Here is a 20,352-nt window from a genome sequence, read left to right on the forward strand (position 1 = left end):
ATTTGAGAGCAATTTTGACAATGGTGTGACGTAAATGAAGCAGTTATCGCGTTTTAAAATAAAGGTGAAATAGAGTGTATATCATTTAATGGAATTCATTGGCGTTAATCTGGTTGACTCGATCCAACCGAGCTGTCAGCTGTCAAATTGTGCATGTGCAAGTTTCAATCTGCTCTGTTTTAATTAATATTTTTTAACTAAAATCATTACGAAAAAGTCGGCAAATCATGCTAGAAGAAGAGAAGAAAACTTATCGAAAGCAGAAAAGATTTGCCGCACGTCTTAAAAGTTCTAAGGGAATTATTTGCACAGAGAAACCGAATCGCGTATGTATGTTATTCAAACTCAGTTTTATTTTACGTAAAAAGTTATAAACATTTCAAAAGTCTAATCATGTTTTTCAGAATGTTGTTCTGTGCAACGTAGGTAAAGCTACGGGTTTAGTAAAAGAAGATGTTCACGATCTAATAGCAAAAACTTTACCAAACTTAGCCCTACCTAAGTTGATAGCTGAAAAGGGTGAAACACATTCGTTTTTAGTATTTAATAGTGACGATGATGCGGCGTTATTCTACAAAGAATGTAATGGGAAAATTAAACTCCATGGAACTCCAATTTACATGAACTTTGTTGAAAATGGTAAGGCAATATAAACAGATTCACTTCCCACCACTTGGTTCTACTAAAAGTTTGATTATATGAATCAAAATCTGGTTCGACCTTCGTACATACAATGTGTATTTTATGGGTGCATTAAACACATTAAATATAAGATTACACAGTTTTATAAGCAATTTCCCAATTATTTTAGTTCCAAACCTCGAAGTGATTTGCAAACACGACCTTCCCGAGGGCCTGCTAATTCTCAATGACTTCATCACTCCAGCAGAAGAGGATTTATTTCTTAAGCTCTTTAAGTTTGAAGAATCCAGTAACCTGAAGAACCGACAAGTGGCTCACTACGGATATGAGTTCAGATATGGCAGCAATGATGTGGATTTGTCGGCTCCGCTGGAACAGGCAATACCAAAGGAATGTGATATGTTGTGGCAACGGTTGATGGAACAAGGGATAGAGGTTGGGGTGCCTGATCAGCTGACAGTCAACAAATATGAACCTGGGCAAGGTACTTTTATAACATGACATTAAAGGCTAGCGTAAACCGGTGGAGCGCAGCACCGATCACCGAGGAGCATTTACGCCGCGCAGCGCACACCGGCGAGGTAAAATCCCCCGACATGCCGCGAGCGCCCGAACAGCCCGGCGCTGCCGGCGCCTACCGCCGCGGTATCCTCCAACGTGCTCCTCGATGCCGCGGCGTAACAATCCTCCGTGATGCTCCGAGGTCGGTCTCAAAGCATTTAAATTTATACCAGAATGTAATTGAAATAGAGAAGAATATACATTAATAATTTTAAAGTGATCTGCGCTGCGCTCCGCCGGTTTGCGCAGGCCTTAATGGTATAGATTTATTTGAATTTGTACTTTTAAACTTAGATTTTCTCATAAAAATATAATATTTATAAATTCAGCATCATTAACATGTTCACTGTGATATTTGTGGGGTCCATTCAACCCTGTACATTGACTACACAGTGAACATGTTAAAATTATTATGGTTAAACATTCCTAAATGTATCAAAACTTTCAACTTTCTCAAAAATTTCTCAATTGAAACAATTTCCAATACTTAGGGCCATATTTACCCTAGGGCCAAGGGTGCCATGGCCTGGGACACCAGACTGCAAGGGGCGGCAAACAAGGTTTTTTTTTCCTTATATGATTAGTTTTCTTATATACATTATCACTTAAAGGTGTGGCGAATCTAACTGGCCTGGGGCGCCAAATCTTTAAAATACACCTCTCTTCCAGGCATTCCATCTCATGTGGACAAGCACAGTCCATTCGGAGACACAATCCTGTCAGTGTCCCTTGGCTCCTCGGTGGTAATGGACTGGAAACACCACTCTGGCAAATCTGTGCCAGTCGTGGTGCCGGCACGCTCCTTGCTCATTATGCAGGGTGAGGCAAGGTTGGATGTTTTTAAAATAATCCTAAATCTATGTTGGTTTAAATTTCTCTCTTTCTATATTTCAGAGACTAAAATTACTAGAAAGTCCTGCCAAAAATAGGTTGATATACGAAAGCTGCGCAGATTTTATATTAGTTATGAGAATTTTTAACAGTCCAACTCTTACGAGTCAGTTTCAGTTCTATAGATTTTATTCGAAATTACCTACGTACCTACCTTAGGGCTTAAGGTGGTATTCCAACTGTCCAATTTCTTTGTCCAATGTGTATTTTGTCTCACATTTTGCTTAAATGAGAGAGTTAGACGCAATGATATTGGACCAGTATATTGAACAGATGGAATACCACCCTTAAATATTTATTTTGGCCATAATGAAGTAGGTTATTTCGAAATGAAATCTTCATTTTCTAATGATATATTAACTGTTCTTTTTATTAAAGGTACGACTGGCAGCACGGCATCCAACCCCGCACATGGGACCCCGTGATCCGCACCGAGCCCGCACGTCTAGTGACGACGGACTCGCGGCCCCGTCGCGTGCGCGTCTCGCTCACGTTCCGTTGGACGAGAAGCGGCGCTTGCGCATGTCCCTATCACACGCTGTGCGACAGTAGGAGTGGGACAGAGATAGATGCGGTGGCTAGTAGGTTGGAGGAGGTTCATGTACATCAAGTAAGTTAGAGTTTACGAATTGAACAGCGAAAAGCGTTTTTAGGGTTCCGTACCCGAAGGGTAAAAACGGGACCCTATCACTAAGATTATGCTGTCTGTCTGTCTGTCACCAGGCTGTACCTATCTCATGAACCGTGATAGCTTAGACAGTTGAAATTTTCACAGATGTATTTCGGTTGCCGCTATAACAAGAAATACTAAAAACAGAATAAAATAAAGATTTAAAAGGGGCTCCCATACAACAAACGTGATTTTTTACCGTTTTTTGCGTAATGGCAGGCCTATGGAACTCTCCGCGCGAGCTCGTGTTTATACCTACGAATCTGTTCCCGTTCACGGTAGAAAAGCGAGCGAGTTGGTTGCCACACGCGCTCACGCACGTACGTCACCGCGCGCCACACTGTCAATTTTTACGATAGTTACAAGCTACGTAAATACTATTGAATTTCTTTAATTAAACATGTAATGTTTATTACGACAAATGTATAGTTAGATATAAGAATAAGAATAAAATGTTTATTTTCTAATGAATATTCACAAAGGTACAGTTTTTACTGGAATTATATATCTATCTATTTGGAATAGTTAGCAAATTTTAAATTTATTTTGGTAAATGTTTATTTTAACGACAGTAAGTTAACTTTATGCCTACTTGAATAAACTGTTTTTTATCTTTTATCTTTTTATCTTTTACACTGGAAAGTGGTTTTAAATTACACGAAGTTTTAAAACGAATTCTTGCTGGGATCATTGCGCGGTTTATAAAACGGCGTAAATACTGCGGTTACTGCAGGGTCATATGACCTTTCTAAAATGAGTATTTCGCAAATACTGAGGCATAAACGAAATATTAGGTTTAGCTTTCCTTTTAGTTCACTCCGCCACACTCCGCTGTTCAAGTAGGTATTTATTTATCATTTCTAAGTGTCAGCAACCCTAGCGTTGTGCAGGTGCGCGCGGTACGGAGAGCGGCGCGCTGAAGGTCACTCCATTGTATTTTTGTGTAGGTATCAAAACGGTAGGTATTTGCGTTTTCTTTGAGAGATAAGTATCTGTTCGTAAGAACTATTATATAATCTGTGGTAATGGTACGGAACCCTTCGTGCACGAGTCCGACTCGCACTTGGCCGGTTTTTTGTATTTGCACCATTATTTACAAAATCTCTTTATTTAAGTCAGCTGAAATAGCATTTGCTGACTTCATATTAAATGAATGCTCAGGCCAGTAATTGGCTCCATTCCCCGCCTCGACAATATCCTCCTATGGCCCAAGGTCCTACCTATAGTACTTATTCAGTTCGATGAAATTTAAATCATATTCAATTGGAACAGGGTCGCATTTGTTTTGTTTCGTTCAATTTTCAAACAAAACCAAAATCAACTCTATTCTTTGCACTAAAGGTTCAAATTTCAGTGGCAAATTCTGGATTATTCATTTGTATGGCTGGGCCTTAGGAGGATAATATACACCCTTCTCTGTCCAGGTGTACGAGCAGATAGCGGGCCACTTCAGCACCACTCGCCACAAACCTTGGCCCAAGGTGGTAGAGTTCATGCTTGGAGTGCCGCAGGGCTCCGTAGTTCTGGATCTGGGCAGCGGCAATGGCAAGAACGTGCTGCTGAGGGACGACATCCTACAGGTATGCAGGTGTTCCAGCAGTTAGGTGGTCCAGGTGTTCGTGCTGAGAGTGCAGGGCTCTGTGGTGCTGGACCTAGGCAGCGGTAAACGTGCTGCTGAGGGACGACATCCTACAGGTATGCAGGTGTTCCAGCAGTTAGCTGGTCCAGGTGTTTCGGGAGTGCAGGACTCGATGGTTCGAGATGTTAAGATGAAATCCTACAGCTGTTCCAGCAGTTAGCTGGTCCAGGTGTTTCGGGAGTGCAGGACTCGATGGTTCGAGACGTTAAGATGAAATCCTACAGCTGTTCCAGCAATTAGCTGGTCCAGGTGTTTCGGGAGTGCAGGGCTCGATGGTTCGAGACGTTAAGACGAAATCCTACAGCTGGTCCAGCAGTTAGCTGGTCCAGGTGTCCGTGCTGGGAGTGTAGGGCTCCGTGGTATTTGAATGAATGAATGAATGAATGAATAAATGAATGATTGTTTATTTGCGGAATATGGGTTACAATAAGTTGTTACAATATTAGTTATATAGTCCACCATACTCAATTAAACATGCAAATATAAAATCTAGATTTCGTGGCTGGAAGTCACACAAAATAACCTGGACCTGAAATAACTACGAATCGTTTGTCTTTATCTGTCATTTCGACTTATGTATTTGTAAGAAAGGGATGAAACATAATTTAACTAAATCAGGCCCGTAAAGTTTTATGAATAAGGAAGAAAATGTTTAAGTTTACTTATTTAAATTCTATGATTTGAAATAGTTATAAAATAAGGCTAATTTGAACGCATTGAAAGTGTTATTATTTTTTTAGATAGCAGGCGAGCGCAGCAGCGGGCTACTATCTGAATGCCACCAACGACTGAGTAATACTGCGAAACCGAACGACTGTGTACGCCTGGACCTATGTTCGGCACCCCTGCGGGACGCATGCGCCGACGCGGCTATATGCATCGCAGTCGTGCACCACTTCAGTAGCAAGGTGAGAGCGAGATGCACTATGAAACGCTAGACAGAGCAGGACGACGAACCAGAACGCATGTTCACGACTATGATCACCACTGCGACATCTTATCCTTTCGCCGAACACTTATCTATTTACTAAGATGGACAGGGAAATAACATACTTCTTTCTCTGTTCCTCTCAGCAGAAAATGTCCTGAAAAAGGATATGTAGATGTAATCTAAATAACGCCATATGCATCGCCATGCAGGACGACTGTCCACGACTGGAACTATGTTCAGTACATCGATCCTTACACTGGACAAAAGTTAAAATATATTCTAAAAATGCGTAGTTTTAAATTTCATCAAACTCATACTTTTTTTATACGATGGATATTTAAATAAAAACCGGGAAAGTACGAGCCGGACTCGCGCGCGAAGGGTTCCGTACCATAATGCAAAAAAAGGCAAAAAATAAAGGTCACCCATCCAAGTACTGACCCCGCCGACGTTGCTTAACTTCGGTCAAAAATCACGTTTGTTGTATGGGAGCCCCCCTTAGATCTTTATTTTATTCTGTTTTTTTTTGTATTTGTTGTTATAGCGGCAACAGAAATACATCATCTGTGAAAATTTCAACTGTCTAGCTATCACGGTTCATGAGATACAGCCTGGTGACAGACGGACGGACAGCGGAGTCTTAGTAATAGGGTCCCGTTTTACCCTTTGGGTACGGAACCCTAAAAAGGGGGCCGCTATGTACTGTATTTTGTATTGAAGTACCTTTTGAATACATTATAAATATTATAATAGTTTTTATGTTTCTGGGTTCCTCGAACTATGAACTCAAAACAAAAACGGCCGTTTTAACTATGGACGCATGGATTGACGAATCCAGTAACGTAAAAACTATTATAATGTATTCAAAAGGTACTTAAATACAAAATACAGTATATAGCGGCCCCCTTTTTTAAAATAACTATCGTTAAATTTAAATAATGACAATTATTTACCAATGGCGCTAGTGAGCACGTTGATAGGCTGTTAAAACTAACTAAAACCACAGAATAAATAATAGTACTGCCGTACAGAAAGGAAACTTCCTACAAAACCGAAGTTTGACAGCGGTTCAGGGTCGAATCATGCTATCCCTTTCTAATATATGGCACTATCCCTTTCGGCTACTTAGGGTTGTCAAAATTCAAGTGATTATCTTATCTGTGGTCGTGCACGCACAAGGAAGTCAAGTGGTGCCAACCCTAATAATTGCTCGGAGCAATGCTGAGCCGAGCGGAGCCGAGTTTGGCCGAAGTCAGGAGTTTCGCACCCCTGCTAAAACCAACAATGATATCCGCGATTCCGGGCACACACGGTCGTCCGCTCAATGCTTAGCGAGATGAGTTCAGAGAAGGACCCGACACGGTGAACCCTTAAACCATTTGACATTCCTTTCGAGTCATTCGATTTCGAACCGTAATTCTTATAGTAGAGATGCGTTTTTGTTTTAGGTATGATGGCAAGTATGGTGCCATTGTTGCCGCTACGGACTAAAGGGTTAACTGATTTTCTGTTAATATATCCAGCCGCGCCGCCTCGCCGCCATCTCCACCATCCACCGCGTGCTCCGCCCCGGCGGCCGCGCGCTCCTCACCGTGTGGTCCAAGGACCAGACGCGCTCCAACTACCTCGACAACACCAAGCAGGCGTCAGACGAGGCCGTCGTCAGCGTCGAGGGCGTAACCCTCCCCGTCCACCAGAACAGAACACAGTTCAAACACCAGGACCTACTCGTCCCCTGGAAACTTAGAAATATTAAGGATAACAAACTTTCCGACGCACAAAATACCCTGCTGAGATACTATCACGTTTTTGAAGAGAGCGAACTTGACGGGTTGTGCGAGGAAGTGGGGTTCGTCCTTGAGAAAAGCTTCTACGAGGAAGGGAATTGGTGTGTTATATGCAGAAAGAAATAAATGTTTATTTATCTTTTTTAATCTATTATTTCATGGCCTACAGCCTGGCAAAAAAGAGTAGAAATTAAAAAGTGGCAACACTGTAGTGTCGTCCCGTTCTCTTATTTAAATTAATTTGAAAGGGACGAAACTACAGTTTTGCTACTTTTTAATTTCTACTCTTTTTTGTCAGGCTGTACAATGTTATAAAAAATGTCGCCTGTTAACCTTTTAAACATCATATTTGTACGAATATTTTTGGACATTCGTTTTTCTTGTTTTGGAGACTATAGGTACATGTATGAAACTATGTACTTGTACATTCGCCATCAGATATATCGGATCGGTCAAGGCGCTCACAAATATCTGAACACGCCTCTATTGTCACGGCGTTAGAGTGCGTGTTCAGATATATTTGAGCACTTTGGCAGCTCCATATACATATCTAATGGCGACTGTACCAGTAGATATTTATTATGAGAGATGCAACATCACAATCAATCACCCTTATTACCAAGGCAAAAGAGTTCACTTGAATTAGTTAAGAAAATGATGCATTTGTAATTTTATTATATCATTTTACAACACTTTAAATGGCATTTAAAGGGTTAACTTGGCCAAGAAAACACAGGGTGTAATTTGTAATCTGCTTCTGTATAGTGAAAATTTTTACCAAACTAGAAGTTCTATATAGAAGAAATAACTGGCATAAACAGACAAAAATACTAAGAAACGTTCAACTTTTAAAACTGTAACACTCGAGGTTTATTGTTTTGAAAAAACATTATCAAGTAAGTATTGCACAGACCCAACATGTAACTGTATAACAAAACATGAACAAGTTACAATAACATATTTCCTTCAAACTACCCAAAAACTCCTAGACAAACTTTACATTAAAAAACTAATTTATTTATATTGCAACACTGGCCGCTAAGGTTTCATGAGTGCCAACTGCAGAAGCGGAATGACCGAGATTGTAGACAAGTCGGCCAGCACCGCGTCTACGTTTTGCAGCGTATTCACTTGAAAGATGTTCTCCTTTCGGAAGCTCAGTATTGCCAGCGCTAAAAGTGGTAGGATTTCGAGGGAATCGTAGCCAAGTATGGCGTCCCACAGTAACAGCAGTTGGTCGGGGGGCAAGTGGCCACTGAAGGCGCGCATCAGCCATTTGAAGACCACCCTTACACTGAAACAAAAAATACAATGAAACATTATGGCTACTAAAAATTGCATAAAACTGAGGAATGTGTGCTTTGCATTAAGATTATAGTGTACGAGTATTTAAATTAACAGATATGGTACATGGCACCTACATCACTACCACTTATAAAACAAAGTCCCCCGCCGCGTCTGTCTGTGTGTGTATTCGCGATAATCTCAAAAACTACTGAACGGATTTTCATGCGGTTTTCCTATCGATAGAGTGATTCTTGAGGAAGGTTTGTGTACCTATAATTTGTTAACCCGTGCTAAGCAGCGGCGGGTCGCTAGTATTTGATAAAACACTTACGGATTTATGTTAATATTTCGAAAATGTATCCATAGCAGTGGCTCATTTGCCTCCAAAAGCCTTTCATACAGCAGACACAGTGAAACAATACCCTGGAATGTTTAAAAAATATCCTTATACCGTATTCATAAATCCCACACAATGTATTATAATTTTTATATTACATTTTGGTAATTGAACCAGAAGTACACCTATGCATATACAGAATGATTGGTAATTCGCCGTATTCCTTGAAAGGGGTTATTCTATGGGTCATTTGCAATGATTTAAGTCCAGTCAACCAGGGGTCCAGTCAATACAGTGAGTACAAAAGTGCAAGCCTTTGAAGAGCAGAGGCGAGTGGAACTCGACGCGAAGCGTGACGAGTTAAAGGCCCGACCACCTGCGGTCATAAATTACAATTTTGTCGGAGGGGTGCTGACCTGCGGTGAGTGTGGACGTACATTCACCGCAAAAATAGGCTACGTCAGCCACCTGAGAGCTCACGATCGTCGCTCTCACTAGCCAGTAAATACCCAGTCGCCGAGGCCGAAACCGGCTAGGACAGGATGATGATTTGAGTTTTTTGTTTAAAAAACCCGCCTTTCGAGGGTTTGTGTCACTTTATTATCTCCATGGGCTTTATTTGTCCCTTAATCGGTTTGTTTGTGTATAATATAAAGTAACGAAGACAAATAAAGCCGAAGAAGATACTAAAATGACACAAACAAACCGATTAAGGGACAAATAAAGCCCATGGAGATAATAAAGTGACACAAACAAACCGATTAATGGTCACGTACGCTAGGTCAAGTCTTCCGCCTGCTCTGCTATTATTATTATTATTATTTTAAAAAGATTAAGAGAAAATGTCGACAGTCGTACTTTTTTGGAAAGCTGAGGAACCGAGGAACTCATTTCTGTATTTTGTACGCAAAGTGTCATACTTTTTTTTTAAAGTAATGCCTTAAAATGTTACAAAACCTTGGGAAAATTACAAAAAATTGTGACTTTAAATCCTTTTATTTTTGGAATATTTTGGAAAGTTTTGGCAATCTTTTTTTATTTCACGTAATCAGTAGTTTATTGGCTATTAGATGAATGCTTTTTTTAATTCCAAATTTGAGTAGTTTTTTCACAATTACCACTTTTTAGTCAAAAGGCGGTTTTTTTAAACAAAAAACTCAAATACCTTGAAAACCAATGAGTTTTGACCCCTGGTTGACTGGACTTAAATCATTGCAAATGACCCATAGAATAACCCCTTTCAAAGAATACGGCGAATTACTAATCAGCCTGTATATGGAGGGGCATAGGTACATTATATGTAATATATATTTGATTCCCCCGCCCCCTACTAATACTCCATGGCGACGCCCTTGCTACCAACTTGTTACCACAGATACCAGTTGGGAATTTATTACCTTTACTACAGGGGATAAATGAGAAAAAAAATAATCTGTAGTAAAAGATACCCCAAATTAGCGGATGCAAATCCAAACTCCCCGACGGCGACCACCCAATTACTTAAACTGTTTATGAGAGTCTGCGGAAAGAGAAAAGTCGTGGAATGTATAGGGCCCAATACATTAACTACATACTTATAACCAACTATAAATAATATACGGGTAAAGTGTGGGTAAAGTCACCTGTGGGTGAGTCGAAATGTAATGCAGTCGGTGCCAATAGCGGATGTAGAAGGCCCGGAACGTATAATACAGCTGCACCGGATCGTCGTACAGGTAGCAGAATGGTGTCGCTGAAATATACATAATTAGTTTATGACATGTAAAATTCTATTTTTATATTATGTTAATTATTATATATTATATTATATTTTAGGGACATTCTTACATAAATTGACTAAGTCCCACGGTAAGCTCAAGAAGGCTTGTGTTGTGGGTACTCAGACAACGATATATATAATATACAAATACTCAGGAACAAATAGGTATCTGTGCTCATCACACAAATAAATGCCCTTACCGGGATTCGAACCCGGGACCATTGGCTTCGCAGGCAGGGTCACTACCCACTATGCCAGACCGGTCGTCAAATCAATAAAAAATTGAAATTGAAAATATCATTCGTTCATAAAGGCTCAGCCGCTAGCCGTCAACTTGCTACAATTACGTAGGTGGTGTGCTGACGTGACGTGCTCAAAATACGCTCGAATATTTAGTACTTTTAGCAGGAACTACACTCTAATAACGGTAATGCCTACTCCGAAGCCCACGTCGTTATTATTTTTAATTAATGCAAAGTTGATAGCTGGGTGAGGTGAATAAGCCTGACTTGGAGCGGTGTGACGAGGGCTGAATCGGAAACAAAAACGTGTACATTGCCAAGCAAGTGCTGCCATCTACCGTTCTCGTACGTTTTCTTGTGCATAGTAGGTTCTGCCATATTGTGGGCTACATCGGAATTTTGGAAGCATAAACTTCACATTTACGCCTCGCGCCTAATAAAAATCTGACCGCTCCTGTGCTGCCCTCCACAGTTTATGCACGCTCCACATACTCACCGTACATGGAGAAGCCGTGGAAGGGAATGACGCCGCTCGGCGGGAAGGCGATGAGGCGGTCGGCGGGCGCGTGGCGGCCGCGCACGGCCACCATCAACGGCGCGCCCGCGCACCCCGCCTCCACCAGCGCGGACTGCACGCCGCCGTCGCGCGAGAAACATAGCATCACCTATATGTAGATCAGAATAAAATAAAATAAAAACTCCCCTCCGCAATGAAATGGATGTACCGATTTTGACAAAACATGTCTAAGAAACAGCGCTAGAAAACCTGTTTTCAAATAAAAACAAACCGCATCCAATAGGGAGTATTACTGCAATGTTTTGCCGCCAGAGTGCAGCACTAAACATAGAGTAAAAGCATAGAGTAACTTATACATACTAGGCCTTGAACAATTTTTTGACAAGTTTTCACTATGACATTGATGCATCAAGGCGGTTTGTTTACAGGTGGCCTACCGCGAAACGCGAAAATCGAAATTTCGTTATCTGCCTCTCTATCGATCGAATACGCAAGAGTGATAGAGAGGCAGAAACCGAATTTTCGATTTTCGTGTTTTAGCGGTAGGGCCTATGAGTATGCGAGTGACGCCCTCTACGCAGAGTTTTGCGTAATATTCCCTATTCGGTTTACCCTTTTAAGAGCGAACAGTCAAACTTATTTTTTTTGAGCTGGGGGTTAAAAACGCTTTGAGATTGGAGATGAACATCTGTCATCAAGCCTTATTGAAACGTCATCGGTAAAAAAAGCCTAGTTATTACATCAATGGAAAAGGAAGATTAAGTATTTGAAACGTTACCTGGTACAGGAGGTCCTCGAACACGAAGTACTGGTCGTCGTTGGAAGCAGTGAGCTGCACATCTTTGAAGATGAGCTTGTCAATCATCAGGTCTATCTCCAGAACACTTGCTTTGAGTTGGTTGAACGCCGTTATTTGCTGAAATAAATATATAGATTGTTACGGACTATAGAAGACGTGAATTTTTTGTGGGCTGCCCTTTGCCCTTTTGAGTTAGGTACTCCTGCACGGCTTCAGACATTGTAAAACCCAGCATCACGAACCCAGGCGAGGCAACATCAAGATCAGACTTCACTAGATTTGTTATACCTGTTGTCTCACATCAGAGCCGAGCACCAGCGACCACAGAGTAGCCCGTAGCGACTGCGGACTGCCCCTCTTGAGGTACTCTTGCACGACAGGGGCGTAAGCCAGAGCCGCCACGCGCTCCCCTAGCCCCACCCGCTCGGCCTCCAGTGTCGCGAACCCCGGGACTTGACTCGGCATCGAAGGGTTCACGCCCAGAAGCGGCTCACCGGATGACCATTCAGGATACAATTTCCTCTGCAAGAATCCGTTGGTCAAGCTTTAGGGATCAATCATATCGATCAAAATACAATATCTCTAATATTGGCAATATTGTCAATGTTGTTAGGTTCAAATTACTAGCCTAAGTTAACCACTGCAGGATATTTTGATCTGTCAGTGTATTCCGTTTCCGAGTAACTAACTGTAGGCAGTACACAAAAAGGCCGCAGAGTCCAAAGAATTAGACTTTAAAAGATTAATTTTTATGTTTATTTAATTTAGAATGTTTTTACTGAAAATTGTGCCGATATCCTACGCGACTGCGCCAAATAAGATACAAAATAGTATAATTAAGTACAATTACCAATTCATCCAACGTCTTCACTTGGAGAGGTAAATGCGCGAATTCCCATTTAGGTTCATCTCTGCAAACATTACATAGCTATTTATATGTAGGTACATATAAAACAGTTTATATAGTTGTGTTAAATTGACGTCATTTTTCGTAACCTCGAACCCTCAAAGTCACATTGGCGCTCTAAAGAAAAGGACCATGGGCAACTTTGTATGGAGCCTGGACCCAACGCCAACAGAAATGAGAGTAAGGTCATTAGATACGTATTTCTATGTACCTACTTCATTTTGTTATATGGGCACCAAGCGGAATTCCATTGCAGAACTGAGATATTGGTATTTAGCCAAAATGTCGTCACCCTTATAACCTAGCCAATATAGGTAGAGTCCGAGTAAGTGAATTAATTGCTGCAGTAGATGTTCGCGCACCGCCGGGCGAGCACACCGAATGATTTGCCGCGCTCGCCCGGCGGTGGACTCTATTGCCTAGGTAATAAGGGTGACAACATTTTGACTAAAATACCAATATCTCAGTACTGCAATGGAATTCCCCTTGGTGCCCATAGAACGAAATGAAGTATAGAGAAATACCGATCTAATGACCTAACTCTCAACTCTGTTGGTTTTGGGGCCATTTTGACGCATAGTCCTTTAATACAGAATTACCTAATAACTAAACTATTTGGCAAGAGTCACTTTTATATGGAACATGTGCAGAGAAAATCATACTGTATTTTTTCTTGTGCTAATATTATAACCCAAAAAAAGGGATTTACTTATAGTTTTTATTCCACTAATTATTGTCATAATTGGTTTGCCAGATATACCTATATTATACTTATGTTATTCTCTTTATTTATTTCTCATCTTAAGTTAGGTTATTTTATAATATGAATATAAAAGTAAAATATAAAAACACTTACAAAACAATAAAAATTAATATAAACACATTATAAAAAACCTAACCTAGGGTGCCGCCAGCAGCGGGGCAAGGCCCAAGCTACCGGTGGTCAGGGCTGCAGAGAGAGGAACCGGCGGACTATCCGCGCCGTGTCCAAGATCACCGCCTTCTGCATCTGACCCTTGATCCAACCACCTAGCGAGAGTATCTCAAGGTGTTGGTCGAGACTCTTCGCTATTAGACCGTTTACTGAAACGACTATCAGGACAATGATCGTCGAATCAACATCCCACATGGCGGTTATCTCGTGAGCCAAGTCTAGGTATTATGTTATTATTATTAGGACTTACTCTCTCGTAAAAGGAACATAACCGGATAATGTTAGTAATACTTCTAAAAAGTCCTTTGGTGCGTAAACTGGTCTGTATTTTGATAAATCTGAAATAAATAAACAATATATACTTATTCAACTGAATTCACCATAACAGGCAGATTTTGTAGAAATGACAAGCAAACTATAAAGCCATTATTAATCTGTTTTGATTAATAAATAAATCAGAGGTGCTTGTAACATACGATTAGGTGGTAAGTTTAAATTGTGGTGCATGGTAATAACGAAAGAAGGGAACGTAATAATATAATGCAATACTAGGAACACACCTAAGGTGTATGTGCTAAGTTCATTCCACTTGTCCGAGAGTTCATCTTGTTCACTTTGGGGCCTTATTTTTGCTAAAGAGGTCTCTAAGTCAGAACACATTGAATTTAGCGATTTGTGAATCCTTTTCTCCCATTGAGCACTGGCTTTTTGTAAAGACGTTAACGGATCCAATTTCTGTAAATAATAACTGTTTTTTTAATCTGGTAACATTTTTTAAATAATTTTTAATGGGGAATGTGGGTAGGAATCGGGACTTACATTTTGCTTGGTCTGTGTTCTCACCCAATGGTACACTGTGTTTCTTAACTTTGTATCTAAACCTTTTTCTTTCATCGCTTGTTGTAAAGTTTGTTTGAAGTCTTCTTTTTTAACATTTGTCGATGATACCAATTTCTTTAGGAAGAAAATTGTTTTCATTAGAAAGCATACTACGTTTTTCTGTATATATATTTATACACAATGAAAATACTTGCCTGAACGTCACTGTAAAATGATTTGTATATTGATAAGTTTTTTATCTCTTCTGCTAACTTCAGTGCTGTGTGATGAATGGCTTCATCTTTTAATTCTTCCATTTCGACTATAACTCAATGTTTTGCATATAATTTTGTTAAATAAAGCAACAAACACACTGTTTATTTTGTGTAAAAAAACATTTCATACGAAGAGAGATGCCGTTGCTATGGTTACTAATAAACATATAGGATATCGTATTCTACTTAGAGCATTTAGTAACTGGAGACCAAACTGGAGACGCCTTGGCTGTCATTTTCGTATTCAAAATTTCTAGTATGGTATGAGTACGAAAAATGATAATGAAAAAGATAAAAGTAATAACAGAAAATGAATTATTAAACAACTGTACCGATATTCGAAACCTAAGAATAATATTGAGAATGGCAACATTGTGTTGTCGGTCGTATTGTCCTTTTCTAGCATATACGTCCCTCTCTCTCTCTCACATTCCCACCACAGAGCAGTTGGTTTTGACAGGTGTTTGACAGTTACCGCCAAAACAAATTTCCAAGTCATTGGCTTGCTGTTTTTCCATCTGGAAGGTCGTGAAGCTAAACTGCTGGTGAGTTTTTGAACTTGTACCCCAGTTTAGCTGACTATATTGAAAAACAGTTTCTAACGGCTTTTGCCGTTCGAAATAAATATTTAAATTTAATTGTCCGTTAAACAATCTAGCAAATAAAAACGATCCGGAATAGTGATGTGCAAGTGTTTTCAAAGGCTGCCTGCGCGCACAGTGGCTATGCCAATGAAAATACTAAAACACATGTTAGAAAACACATCGAGCTGGTAAAGCGTGCACGTGTCACCATTATAATTTAATTTTATACCTACATTAAGTCTCTTCAGAGTCTTGTTAGTTTAAATCTTTGTGTGTGTGTATAATAACGGTTGAAATTTTAATACTTAAATGGTGATCTGTGGAGGCATACCCTTCAGTTTTCAAGTGATTTGTGTTTTCGAATACGAAAGGATCGGATAGTTAATACGTGTTACGTAGAACCTACGTATGAAGGTAGAAGCTTATAGACGTGTAGGTTTTATCTGTCCAAGTATCTATCAGCAATTTGTCTTTTTATCCCGTTCCGGGTTAATATAATATTTATTGCAAAATTTATTTTTTGGTAATAAACTTGCTGATAAATAATGTGTATCCGCTTAGGAGTCGACGAAGCCCCGCTTCGCGGGGCTTCTATTTCCGCTCTGAGGGACACAAGGTAACGAACAAACCTACATCGCAAACATTGCATTTATTTTTGTGGAAAGTGAGTACTTCGGCAGTACATAAACTTAAATCTGACTAGACATAGAGAGAGATTAGCATGGCTCTGCGCAAGAATGACATGCGAAATCGTGAAGTATTTCACTCTTTATCTACCAACTTATATCTCTCCAACTATATCATTGATTAAAAAAAAAAAAAAAAAAAAAAAAATTGGTTAAAATGTAGGTAATAGGTACCTACTTAAATAAATAACTTAGCAGGTACTTACAGCATAAAAAGGTTAAGGAAAGAACTCTTGCATGTAGTTGCTATATGTGCTTGTGTTATTTTGGATTTGAATAATTTGATTATTAATTCTATACGTAACTACATCCAAGAGGGTCAATTCTTAAGCCTACCTGCCTACCTACATAAATAGTACACTTGTAAACGTTTCAAATAAAATCGGAAGCCTGTGATTTGGAAGGGCATTAACGATACGGGAATCTTTAGATTGATTCATTGACGAAGACGCATGGTTTGGTTCATATTGTCAAATTATATTAGTTAACTGTAGAGTTAAAGTTTAGTTTTGGCAAATCTGCGCGTCACCGTGAATGACACTGTCTAAAAGTGCCTGTTAAAGCCTGCTTAAAGCCTTTCACCTTGTCGAGCAAGGAACCCGCAACTAAGGGAATATTACCCACAGGGTATTTGATTTGAATGATATTCTTAAACCTATGTCTGTTATGGTTCCACCTGCGTGAGGTGTGCCTAAGAGAATCTTTTATTCGTTCACAAACTAACGTTATGTTATTTGTGATAAAACCAATATATTATGTACCTATCTAAGCCTGCGCAAGGCTGCCATGTTTCCACCTGCGTAAGGTGTGCCAAAGAATCTTTGATTCGTTCACAAACTGACGTCAAATTATTGATGATGATATTATAACCTATGTAAGCCTGCGCAAGGCATGTCAGACATATTCACAGAAATATAAATGATATGGTTATAACACAAGCGAGCGAGTAGGCCACAATCAGAAAAATATTACAAAGATGAATTTGTAAATATCTCCTCTTAGAGAAAGTAAAAAGGGTTTAAAATAATGTTTTGAGTAAAAATCAGTCGAAATAGGCAAGGCTTCGTTATTAGAGTTTTCATTTCTGTTTACCAATCTATTCTAAGGGTCCCGAACACCCTGTTGGCTAAACCCAAAATTGGGCTAATTAACTGTGGTAAAAGTGAAAACTACTTACTATTTACAATAACATTTCTAAAATCATAAAAGGTAAAAAAAATAACCTACGATTCCAGGCCTATTTCGACTCATTTTTATTTTAAAGATGATAAAATCTTTGCAACCTAATATATAAATAAAATTGTGGTCTGGAGACGCTAAGCCTCATAACTTGGGCGGCATAGATAATACTAAGAAATTTAGTCGCTGAATTTCGACTATAAGCCCAGGCAGAATATTGATAATTAGAATAAGGAGTGGTCAATCCTCCAAGGTCCAGATAATCTGTGGACTCTAATTAAATCAGGCTCGGTAAGCTCACGACACGACAGAGCTTACGATTCCATTCTGAAATAAGCTATGTTTACAATATATATTACTCATAGTGTGAAACAAACAGCCTGCTCAAGGTGTACAAAAGGTCCGTTTAACGGCCCTATGAATATCTAAAAACCTTTGAAGTCTAGGCCTGCTAAGGCAGACTAGAAATAAATACATATGATCCCAATGTAAAAGCAGCTCACAGTTGCATACATTATATTTGCCTCGAGAGCACTAGTCTTTCAGTTAATATGTTTACGAGTACCTACCTATGTACACGATATGACCAAGGTTACCTACCTATTTAATGATTATATCCCTGACTGCCATGGTATGGGAAATTATTATGTGCTGGCGGTGCTGCACAAGCATGTTTGAAATAAAATATACAAAACTGGCCTAACGGGCCTTTATGAATTATGTATTTTACACCCTTATGTCTGTATTGTGACCCTGGAAGTTTTAAACCACCTGTATCGTAAGTGCTCCCATGCACGGATTAAGTTTATTATAAACTACCCATGCCCTAACTTCAAGGGCAAGTGCTTCTATGCACGGACCAGATACTGTTACCGCTTAATTCACTTATCATGACTTGTCATAGTTTGATACTACACGTTTAACAAATTTAAGAACGTGGAATGTACCCACTACAAAAGGTTTTTAAAAACAGTGACTGAATGGTTTGCACGAAAGGTTCTAGCACAACTTCTGGGCGGTCACGCCTAGGGCATGACCCTCTAGTTCTCAATTTATACAAAATTATAGCATTGTGATATTTGTGATACTGTTCGCTTGCACAATAAAATAGAGAAACAGGAGCACGCCTTGCGAAAAGGCGAAGCTATTTTGAAACGCCAAACTTTCAAAAATGGATTGAAATATGTAAATATGTCTTTGGTGTGGAACATGTACACCCAAACAAATGCAGTCATTTATTATATGTTGGCAAAACTCTGCCAAAGTGTTAGTCTGTCTGTACAGCGTAACCTGAAGGCATCAATGCACAATTGCACATGAATCTCTTGAAACATGGTGGATTAATTAATTTACACCCCGCCTGTGTCTTGCTCTTACAAAATCCACAAGTTAAGGACCTCAACCTATCTAGGTACCCTTCTTGCCCGAGACCTGAAAAAAATGTTCACTATAATCTCATGCAGTCAAGTGTCGGAAAACTAGGTCCACACACTTAGCGCTACTGTATATCTAAAAAGTCTGCCTTCCAGGAGGCGGGATGCTAATAGACTACCCTATATAGTAGGCCAGAAATATAGTATTCAAAAGCACACTGGTCCAAATCCAGTAATATTATATGTATTTCAAAATATAAAATAATTGACAATTCGGCGTATATTTGATATCAAAAAGTTACAATTATCCTTAGTTCATAAGGAGGATAAGTATACATAAATATCAAATAGATTCGACAAAGTGTTGACTCTAGCATTGGATGAAATAGGTCCCTCTTAAAGGGCCTCTGCGCTGTTGGCTTTGGGCCCACGGGTGCCCGGCAAAAGGTCGGGGACCCCATGGTCCGCACAGTTATTGCAAATAATGTATGATCACTAAATAAACACACAAATTTGCATTTTGGTTAAAAACACATATGCGATGAGCTAAGGTTTCGAATTAAGTACCTTATTCTTAATAATTTACACACTGGAAAGAGGAAACTGAATATTCAGAATTAAGCAATGCTATGAATGGTTTACATAAATTAAACCACTTTAGCGTTCAGAACCAATCAAGCTTATGCCTACTAGTAGGCACCAGATAAGGTAAACTACTCTTACTGCATATGTAGAAATTAATGAGTACAATTAAGGTCACTTGATGATAGCTAAACATGAATATAAGCAGAATGAGCCTGCACCTTTACAAATATAATTGATAAGGTTCTGTGGCATTTCTATATTAACCATTTGAACGCCAATAGCACCAAAAAGCGTCATAACTAGGCGTGCCCACATGAATGTTTAAGCTCTCAAAGTAACCTTCACAATTTTAAGTAAGGTTTGTTTAGGTACATTAGCTCGCGTTCGCGTTAGTAAAGCGTACAAAGGATTAAATGCATTTTATAGCTATAACCAAGTATATAGCTCACACTGACTCACAGTCATTAAAGGAATTCAGTAATTCCCTATGACATTTTAGTAAGTAGGTACCCAATATTAACTTTGTGGGTAGTGATAGTGAATTATAACGAATATTTAAAATATTCGTCTACTTAATCCCGAGGGATTCTGAAAATAAGAAAGGTCTTGTCCTTGTTATATTCCTGCAACTGCTTACTTTACTAGATGATTATTATCAAATTTGTTAATAATTGGGAGTTATAAATAAAAACTACTCGAGTACTTTATGATTTTATTCTTTTCATACTTGAATTACATCACTCCTTACCCCAGATGTTGTATGCTCCTTGAAGAGTAGACTGACTTATCTCATCTTCTTTTACCTAGTTTTCACATACTAATTAAGTATAGCACCATTGTGGTGACTCATTTTTTCTCTTTGAACATTTATAAGTACATTAAGTACGTATATGAAATGTAAAGTTAGTAACATAATATAATGGTATATCAAATTGTATGCTTTACATA

At 39.3% G+C, this 20,352-nt stretch overlaps 2 protein-coding genes and 1 non-coding gene across 3 annotated transcripts; 2 read left to right on the forward strand and 1 right to left on the reverse strand.

Moving 5' to 3' along the window:
- Positions 1–154: 154 nt before the first annotated feature.
- Positions 155–7,262, forward strand: LOC134806365 (alkylated DNA repair protein alkB homolog 8). Its single transcript, XM_063779583.1, has 8 exons — positions 155–326; positions 405–639; positions 812–1,126; positions 1,873–2,032; positions 2,473–2,704; positions 4,189–4,344; positions 5,144–5,311; positions 6,858–7,262. Exons 1-8 carry the CDS (start codon positions 228–230, stop codon positions 7,245–7,247), a joined length of 1,755 nt encoding a protein of 584 aa, XP_063635653.1. The 5' UTR covers positions 155–227; the 3' UTR covers positions 7,248–7,262.
- Positions 7,263–8,116: 854 nt separating this feature from the next.
- On the reverse strand, positions 8,117–15,169 carry LOC134806401 (TBC1 domain family member 19). Its single transcript, XM_063779665.1, has 11 exons — positions 14,938–15,169; positions 14,723–14,857; positions 14,464–14,638; positions 14,154–14,241; positions 12,913–12,973; positions 12,351–12,584; positions 12,042–12,179; positions 11,243–11,411; positions 10,368–10,477; positions 8,740–8,831; positions 8,117–8,415 (listed from the first exon to the last, which is right to left on the reverse strand). Exons 1-11 carry the CDS (start codon positions 15,037–15,039, stop codon positions 8,160–8,162), a joined length of 1,560 nt encoding a protein of 519 aa, XP_063635735.1. The 5' UTR covers positions 15,040–15,169; the 3' UTR covers positions 8,117–8,159.
- A 1,080-nt stretch (positions 15,170–16,249) lies between these two features.
- Positions 16,250–16,353, forward strand: LOC134789425 (U6 spliceosomal RNA). The gene has a single exon (XR_010144064.1). It is a non-coding gene; the product is annotated as a U6 spliceosomal RNA (small nuclear RNA).
- Positions 16,354–20,352: the final 3,999 nt, after the last annotated feature.

The sequence above is a fragment of the Cydia splendana genome, chromosome 3 (genome assembly GCF_910591565.1).
Source record: "Cydia splendana chromosome 3, ilCydSple1.2, whole genome shotgun sequence".
Lineage (NCBI taxonomy): Eukaryota > Metazoa > Arthropoda > Insecta > Lepidoptera > Tortricidae > Cydia > Cydia splendana.